We start from the raw sequence: 9808 nt of genomic DNA, 5'->3' as shown, positions 1-9808 counted from the left end.
GGCGGGCTCAGGCTTCCACAAGAGGCGATGCGAGGCGCGTAGGGTGCGGGTCGGCTGCCCTGCTAATGTCCACCACGGTTCAGCCCAAAGGCGGTGTGGCCAATACTATATCTTTCTTATAATCACCCATGCATTCTTTCTTGGTCAAGAAAAATTACCACTGTTTTGCATATTATTTTTTTAATGAAACAATGATATCTTTTCATTTTCATTTTAGTTAAGATCTTTACTTTTTATATTGATAAGTAGGGTCAATTTGTAGTTTTCTTTCTTTTATGAAGTTAGTATCTTGTCTGTTTCTATCAGGATAATGCTATTTCCTTAAAATAAAGAGGAAAATGTATCATCTTTTTCTATGTTCTGAAATGGAATAAAGTATGTGAAAGTTTTAAAGGATTTACTTAAAAACAAAAACAAGCCCAGGGCCTTTGCTGAGGTCATAATGTAAAAGCTTCTAATTTTTCTCATCTTGATTATTGGTGTACTCAGGTTCTTCACCTTTTCTGAGAAATTTTATAAATTTGTATTTTTCTACAAACTTGTCCATTTTAATAATATTTGAAGGTTTATTACCATAACCATATACTACTCTCTTGCTATTTAATTTTTTCATCTGTATATGTTTTCATGCCCATTCCCTCTTCCTACTTCAGTATATTTGTGAGTTTGTATTTTACTTGTTCTCTTTCATTGTGTTTGGATTCTATTTTCAAACCCGTCCTTCCTCTTCCTCCTTTATCCAGGCTCTGGTAGGGTTCTCATACCAAAGCCATCTGTCTTCTCTTGCCCAGGTACACAGTGCTTCTGGGCAGAATTTATCCGATCCAAATCTCTCAATGCAGAGTCTGACAGGCACCCAACAATATCATAGAGAGAAGCTTTTATTTTCTTAAAAATGTATTTGATGTGGTCCCATTCCTCAAGTTGCTGTCTGGTAACTGGTTAATCATCCAGTGAAGGCAGTGAGAGAGACTGAAAAAGCAGACCACTGCAGTGGGGTTTGGAAGCTCTGAGATCAGGCCTGAGTTGGATCTGCCCCCAACTAGCTGAATGGCCTGATCTCTGGATCTTAGTTTCCCCTGTAAAATAAGGTAGTTGGAGTTCAAGATTTCCAGCCTATTCACTTTGAGCATTCTATGATTGTCTGTTATCCAGTTATCCAAATAAAGTCTTTCTAGTTGAGACTAGATTAATATGTTATTCTGTACATATTATAGCTTCATTTCACAGATATTAGGGGGATAGTGAATAGCATGAGACTTTCTAGCATTCTCAAAAATTATTAAGCAAAGGGTTCTTCATAAAATTCACTGGGTCCTTCAGGATCAAAATTAAATCTACTCTGTTTTAGTATCCTAACAAAGCAACCAACAGAAACTTGAACAGTTGTTGGAAAGACTTAAGTCCTGGCAAGAAATGGAAATCACCAAATTGTCAAGCAAAGTAGTATGATAACATGTAACAGCAGTAAAGGTGATGATAGCACAGTTCTGGCCTTAGTTATTTGTTTTATGTCATGGTTATAATTTTTCCCAAAGGAAACTCTGAATTTCTTCATTCTGTTCTTAAAGCCTTGTCCTAGACAATGGCATTATTTTGAGGCCATTTGAAATGGTAATTCTAGTTGAAACATGCCCATCTTCCAGGAACAATATCGCCTTCTAAGAAATGCCCCCACTCTAGCCCCATACATGTGCTTCCTGCTTTGAATCCGTCCCCAGAGCCACAGTTCGTTGATTGGTCCAGAAAGGAACACATGACCAAAGCAAAACCAATGAATTTCTTCCCTTGCTTTTTGAACCTGGGGCCAAGAGAGTAAGGGGAATTTCCCTGGGAATGCTGAACTTACTATCCATGTAAGCAGTGAAGTTCATGAACATCAGAGACCAAGAGTTTTGCCACATGGAGATCAGTTCATAGTAAGACAGGAGAAAGGAACCCATGAGCTGAGAGAAGTGGGGCAGCCGGACAAAGCGACTGGACAAATATCCATAGAGGAATACATCTGAGGGAGACTTGCAAGCTACACGGCTGCAAGAGAGGCATCACTCTTAGACCAGTGAAGATGGCTGGCACATTGCTGTAAATACCAGAGCAACACAGCCTACCTTAAAGGTGGTTAGTAATACTTAACCATGAATAGTTGCCATTAGAACCTGGAAGCTCTTTACATTGGGTATCAGTGTTCAGACTGAAGAAAGTGACCATTGAAACACGGATCAATATAGAGTATAGAAGGGTAGGGTGACAGTGAACAGAGCAAAGTCAAGAAGAGAAAAGAGAGAGTGACCATAGACCATGATACTGTAAGCTAATGGTATGCATTAATTTTTTAGGGCGATACACATGGCATGGCAAGTACATGGGGAGGACTAAATTGATTTTATGTCACATTATGTTAACTTAATAATAAACCCAATGTAAGTTTTATTTCATAGGGTAGGTTTGGTTAGGCATAATCAATCACCTTTATAATCTTTATAAAGACATAAATGAGTTAACCCAATAAGGGATAGTTACCGAGATCTGAACCTGAAAGATACCAAATGGCAATTCCAACAACATTGAGATTTGCAGGGTATGAAGAGCAGATAAAAGCCCTATTAAAGGATGGTTCAATCTTCCCAAGATGTGCTGTGCATCATACAGGTCCTGGTCCTTTGGTCTTGCTGTCTCAGTCACCGCTCTCACCATACGTGTTTCTAATTCCTTGCCCTGCCTCCTCCCCCTGGAGCAACTTACCTCGTACCTCCCACCATCCCACCTAGTAAAATCTCAACTCCTTTGTAGGCCCCACTCAAAATACCATCACTCTGACACTTTCCCCTTCACCCCTTGCAGACCAAGCAGCTCTGGGTCTTGTAATCCGGTGTGTCTACACCTCTTCCAGCAGTTGTCACAATTATGTGCTTATGTATCTGTCTTTCCCAGCTATTTTGTGTTCAACTCTGCACTTCTTGAATCTAACTTGCTGCCTGTGCTAAAGAGTTATTGAATGAAAGTATGAATGAATAAATCCCTAATTACTGTGTGTTATAATAATGGCTACAGTTTTTCAATTTGTGACAAAATAGACTTTTTTGTAATTTTATATAGACAGGGCAATGCCTCTGTATGTTCGTTCTTCCTAGTCTGCTCTCTGTGTAGTATGGTCATCTGCTTACTACTTAAAAGGTATATAAAACATAACTGTGTTCCTTTCTGCACAGAGATATCTGTATCATACCTACACGCTAGGAGATCTGAAAACAGAGGGAAGAGTTTAATATTTTTCTAACTCAGGTTTACAGATACACTTCTAAGAATCAGTTATGAAATTATGAAAGGCATTGTTTGAGGCAAAAATAGAGAGGCTTTACTAAATTGCATAAATTTCTGATCATACCCAGCTTCAGTTTCTTGGCCAATGCATCAATTTGAATTGTGGGATCAGATCCCATGGACAGGAAACATATCAAAGGTGTACGTGTATCACTTTCTTCCCAAGTTTTCTCCAGGTTTAGGATAACTGGTTCTGTGTACTTCTCTTCCAAAGAATCTGCAATGTACTTTCTTGCTTGAAAAACAGTACGGTCTGGGCACCAAGACCTAGAAACGAATACACGTCACAGGAAAAAAAAAATCAGTGTGTTCATTTTTTATTCTATTTAATTCTAAGCATGTAAAAATGTATTTAATTAGCAAAGGACAAAAAGCTAATTCCCATTCCTTTTGCATATCTGAGTAAAAAGGATGGGAAGATTTTCCATCCCTGAATGAATACAAATTTAATCATGTGGTTTTGGTGTGAGGCACTGGGAAGAAAGAGGGCGGAGCGGGTAAAAACATGGTCTGTTGCTAATCCGGTAGGGACCTTAGTAGCCAGCTGATCTAAATGTCTCATATTCAGAAGAAGCACCAACTACTTAGAAGCTTTAATTAGCTTTTTAAAAAAGTTTTTTAATGTTTATTTATTTTTGCAAGAGAGAGTTCACATGTGAGCAAAGGAGGAGCAGAGAGAGAGGGAGACAGAGGATCTGAAACAGGCTCTATGCTGGCAGCAGAGAGCCCTATGTGGAGCTGGAACTCATGAAAGATGAGATCATGATGTGAGCTGAAGTCGGATGATCAACCAACTGAGTCACCCAGGTGGCCCTAATTACTTTTCTTTAATCATGTCAGTGATGACCCCTGGTCACTGAGGCGGTCAGCTTCTGGTAAGCAATCCCTTATTCAAACTAATGTGCAGGACCACATCCATTCTTTGATAAATATTTATCTTGGGCCTACCACATCAGGCCGCATGTTAGGTGCAGGGACTCAGCAGGGACACAAGGGGAGGTGTCCTCTGCCAGCTCCCGAAGACAATAGGGGTCAACCTGCTGCACACTGTGAAGTTCTGCAGTGTTCAAGGGGAGAATTAAAGGGTCAACGTTGTCAAAAGTAGGTGGCTCAGCAAGCACTTATTTCATACTATCTGTGTAGCCTACACTGTAGTAGGTTCTATCCATAGCAACACATTGAATACATATCATTTGATTTTTGACATTTTGGATCACAGACAAGCTCTACAGATTCTTATTTGCTAGTAGATTACACCATTTATTTGGGATGGATTCAATTTCTAAATGATGGACAAAAGATAGGCATATGTATTCCAATAAAAACAAGTAGCCCTGAGGCTCCTGAATGGCTCAGTCAGTTAAACATCTGGCTCTTGACTTTGGCTTAGATCATGATCTCATGGTTTGTAAGTTCAAGCCCCACATCGGGCTCTGGACTGACAGCCTGGAGTCTGCTTGGGATTCTCTTTCTTCCTCTCTCTCTCTCTCTCTCTCTGCCCCTCCCTGGCTCATTCTCTCTCTCTCTTTCTCTCAAAATAAATAAGTAAACTTAAAATAAAACAAAGTAGCCTTGCATACTCCATACATCATGAGGTCACCACTGCTGAGCACTCTGATTACTCTCAAAAAGTGGACAATGTCCAGGCAACAAATTTTTCTAAGAAATGCAAGCTCAGGCATATACTAATATTAGAGAAGACAAAACTATTCCAAAAAATCCTACATCTTTTGGTTGCTCTTTTAGTGGCCCCAACTCCCCACTTCCACCCTCCTGCCTTGCTCACAAATCACACGTACACACACACACACCCCTTCCCATAGCTTTCTCCAGTAGCCTTCTTTCAGCTACCAGATATTTAGAAAACATGAAAAGTGAGACAGAAAAGAAAGGAAGAGAAGAATTTTCTTCCTTAACATTATTTTCCAAATTTGTTTCATTTTAATAGCCAAAACAACATTTATATATTTCAATAAGCAATTCTTGTTTTTTTTCTCAGACAAAATTGAATTTTAACTTAGAGACTAATTGCCTTGCAACTTTGTGAGGATTGTTTTTTTTTTAACCAAGTAAATTCAACAATAGGTGATTCACTCAGTTGTAAATGATGAACATAGGGAATAATAAAGCCATTTTTTCATGTGTTTTATGCTAAGAACACTGTCATTAATACATTCCCCGCCACCATCACCATTTTATTTGCTTGTCAAGGAACTAAGGAATTGCCATCCCAAACGGCAGTTTGGAAGCACACATGTTTCTGAGGCTACCCACTTGGGCGTAGCGGAGCAAATGCACTGAGGTGACATCCGTAATTTGACAATCGGATGGGTGATCCTCCTAAGTCGGATAGGACGTATTCTCACCTGATAAGTAAAAGTTTGCGGCAGGTGTCCAGTGAATCATTATATCCATCAGGGATGACTTCTTCCTCCGGAGCATCTTTATCAAACCAGGTTTTCCATCCCTTCTCATTACGAGATATCTAGAATAAATAAGCCAATGATCCAGCCACAGGAAAATATATGATTGGAACATATTGGAGAGGATTCTGAGTAAACTTAGAGGGTCATTCTTCATAGGCAGATACTTTTTTAAACATAACTACACAGTTTGTGTTTATTTTTTCAGAACCAGTGACTCAAATAATGTGGATATTACTATTCCCTTTCTGTTTTTCCATTGCTTTTCCACATTATTCATGGAAATTAAGACTGTGTATCAATTACACTAAATGACCAGGGAGGATAAAACATAGACCAGGGGTTTACAAACAACCTGCCAATATCATTGGCATTTGGGGCCAGATTATTTGGGGGGGGGGCAGCCCTGCACACTGTGGGACTGTTAGCAGCATCCTCGGGTCCACTCAACCGTGTCCCCAACTCATGACAATGAGAAAAGTCTCCAGACCTTGTCAAATGCAGGGGGAGGGTGCAAAGCTGCCCTTGGTTGAGAACCACTGATACAGACCGTTCTGATAACCAAACCTCTAAATGTTGACCTCTACTTAAAATAGAGATAGATGACGGAATCTAAACTTTTATTTTCTTAGTGATTCCCTGCCTTGAGTCCGTAAGCCTAAATAAGTCTCTCCAAGAGCTGGTCTGAAATACCTGTTCCTTCAGAGGCATGGCAAGAAATATCCATTTTCAGAGGCATTAAAAGGCATTCCCTGAAGCCCACCTACTGACAAAACTAATTACAAAAACTATAGATCGATGAGCCCAACGCTGCTCCTCAGCAACGAGCAGCCTGAATTATTTCGACAGTGTTTGTAAGCATGTTTTAAAAGCCTCGGAGAGCGCTACAAGCAAATCGCAAATGCTAATAGAGCAGATACTGTGTGCCAGATCCAAAGACTGGACTGTTACCTGTATTATCCTTATTTGTTACTGAGGCACATAGAGGTTAAATAACCACCCAAAGTCCACCTCACGCAAATAATTCAGCGTATGGGATTCAGGCACTGCGCAAATGAATAGCAAAACAATTGCTCTGTAACTCGGTCGTTCCAACTTTGTCCCTGGGGCACTAAAAGAAGGAGGATTTCTGAAATGTTTCACAACTGCCACCTTTCTCCTGAAGATAGCAGGAGCTCCCCGGAGTTGACTGCTCTCAAAGAATCTGCCCTGCACCCTTGGCGCCCCGCCTTGCTGCACAGGTACCTGGGTGCTGCCCACATCGCCCCCTGCAGGCCTCCTCCACAATTGCGGCTAGAGAGGAGGCGCGAGAAGAAAGAGGGGGTCCGTTCCCAGCTTACCGGCCTTGCTCGGAGCTGCTAAATTTGACTCTACTCAATAGAGCCTCCAGGGCAAGCCGCATCTGTGATGGGCAATTGGGTATCTTCCAGCCCCACTGGCTGCTCACCTCCTCTCCCCATCCCTTTTCCTGGTTCTGTTAACAAAACCACTTCCAGGTGCTAAACGGTTCAGCCTGAGACGCCAACGCAGGGCAGCTGCTGTTTGGGACTACTTCTATTTCACTTCCTGACACCCGTAAAGCTGGGAGACTGATCTTCTCCTTCCGCCCTTTCTTCCCACAGAGACCCCAAACCGATGGCCACCTGATGGCAGCTCCCTTGAACACCTGCAACTTTCCTGAGAATGACTGCTCCCTCACTTCTGGCCCATCCAGTGGTGACTGGGAGAGAAATAACTCATGATGTCAGGGAAAGAGTATGAGGTCGGAAGACAGCTTTGCCATTTAGCGGCTATGAGGCCTTGGGCCAGTACTTAACCTTTTTGAATCTGTTTTCTCATCTATAAAGTGGGGCCAATATTACTTCCCTTGCATGGTTATAGCTGTTGAAGAGTACTTATTCTGTAGTTAAGCAATAGTAAGCAAATGACGATGCCTAGCCCATTATCCATATAACCGCCAGCAGAGGGCCTTTTGGGTGAAGGAATTGTCTCCAGGAGCCCCAATTAAAACGGCCCCGGGTACATTTGGGTTTACAGATGTGTACTTTGTACCCAGCCCTCTGTTACCTGGTTCAAAATCTCTGAAAACTGCGGAAGTTTACTCAGCTCCACAAGATTCAGCCAGGTCATATCAAGGATCCAGCGAAACGGCTTGGGAGGGCAGGCTTTCAGATCCAGAGCTGCTCCACCTGGGGAAGGGCATCCACGGGAATCGGGTCAGCCTAGCTTCATTTTTAGACATTTATTTCCCAAATAACAGACACGAGGCACCATATTACAGAGAAGATGGGAAAATCGGAAAATAATCAAGACAAAAAATGTGGCTATCGTTTTGAGGTACATTTCCTCCATGTCTTAGTGTTTTCTTTACTGATTTATACCATCTTATAAAAAACACAGAGGGCAACTTCTTTCTCGCTGCACAGAATTGTTCTCAGGTGGTTGCAGTTGTTGGGGGGTTTTATCAGTTTTTTAACAATCAATTTAATAACATTTACAATTTTGAGATCAGTGAATAGCTTGATCTTTTCATGTGTGATTTTAAAAGTCACTTCTACACTTCCTCACTGCTACAGAAGTGTGATACTCAATACTGTTTTTTTAAAACCAGGTCAAGAAAATGGATAGATGGAGGGCAGGAGGGATGGGTTTTTAAGGGAGTAACTCATGTTCAGATCATTTATTCATTCATTTATGTGATGAATATGAACTGAACATCCTTTGTGTATCAGCACATGCCGGGCACTGGGGATAAAGCAGAGAAAACCACACAAGGCCCCTGCTCTGGTGGAGAGAATGAATTACACCGTTGGATGACATTTTGAAGCCAATCAGAAATCAAAAGAGCATCCTCAGAGTGACAGTCTTCCACCAAGACACGTAATTATATATACAGTTTCAAAAAAAGTCCTCGATTGCATGTCTCTGGTAACATTTTATCATAATAATGCCAGCTATGTTGTTTAATTCGTATGTATGCAAAACCATGATTCTGAACTTTTAAATCCTATTATCCTCTTGAAGAACTCATCATATGCCGCCACTTCCCAAATGGACCTTTGGGCAAAAGAGGGGGTGGAGGGGACTACGGGGGGGGGGGATCTGCTCTCTCTCTAGAACCTTCCTGAGAAGTATTCAGCTCCTATAAATCCCTTTGCCCGCCTCTGGGTCAGAGGCTCTGAGTGCCAAACACCCTTAGAACAGGCAAACCTTCCTCTGCCACAGGGGGAAAGAGAAAGCCATCCTCCAGCACCTTTTCTGCTAGTACTGAGTTTACTGTAGGAGAAATGAGCGTCAGAAAGCATCACCTGAAGACTCAAGGGACTTTTCTTCTCTAACTTAGAGACAAATGCATTTTCTTCTTGTTTTTTTTAAAAATATTTTCATGTGACTGTAATCTTCAAAGACATCAGGAGAAGACATTTAAGCCACAAGGAGTCATTTCAAACATCTTGGTGCCCCTCCACTAACCCAGGACAATCACAGCCCATCCTGCTCTCTCTGCCACATGCTAGCTGCCTAAACACAGAGACAAAGAACTCAATTTTTCTCCATCCCCTCTTCTGTCCAAAGGCGGCAATGAAAGAATCCACCATAGTTGCTGTGAAGATTAAGTAAATTAATGTATGCAGAAAGCTTGGGACAGTCTTGGCTCACAATAAGAGCAATGTCATCATTAGCTGTTATGTTGACATTAATTCTCTGCTGTGGAAGGCTCGGGTCCAATGCGACCTGGGAGGCAAGTGCAGAGACCCCCTCAGGTGTCTTTGTGTCCGTGGTTTATGACAAAAGAAAAAAGGGATCTTTCTAAAATTTCCCTAGTCAGGGAAAATAGTTATGTCCCAATTAGTCTGTAACACAGGATCGTCCCTGATACCTATTTCATTTTTCATAGTGCTCTGACATTCTCAGTTGAAGAAGAAAGTCAAAGGCACCTTTCAAATTCTGCAGAAAACAAGCAGGAATTGACACAAAGGGACAGCCGTTCCTGGGGAATCAAATATTTCTGCTCTGATAAATAAGTCTGCTTTCCCTCTTAAGTATGGAGTTAAATATGATTTAAA

At 41.4% G+C, this 9808-nt stretch overlaps 1 protein-coding gene across 1 annotated transcript in view; it reads right to left on the bottom strand.

Moving 5' to 3' along the window:
• The window catches only part of DNAH8 (dynein axonemal heavy chain 8), a 323365-nt gene that overhangs the window by 69873 nt on the left and 243684 nt on the right, over positions 1-9808 (bottom strand). The window contains exons 78-80 of the mRNA XM_029943168.1: positions 7812-7933; positions 5688-5806; positions 3386-3588 (exon numbers count right to left, since the gene is read on the bottom strand). Coding sequence (XP_029799028.1) covers positions 3386-3588; positions 5688-5806; positions 7812-7933 — 444 coding nt within the window. The remainder of the gene's footprint in view (positions 1-3385; positions 3589-5687; positions 5807-7811; positions 7934-9808) is intronic.

This window comes from Suricata suricatta, chromosome 7 (assembly GCF_006229205.1).
Source record: "Suricata suricatta isolate VVHF042 chromosome 7, meerkat_22Aug2017_6uvM2_HiC, whole genome shotgun sequence".
Taxonomy (NCBI): domain Eukaryota; kingdom Metazoa; phylum Chordata; class Mammalia; order Carnivora; family Herpestidae; genus Suricata; species Suricata suricatta.
This window is presented reverse-complemented; position numbering and strand designations above follow the sequence as displayed.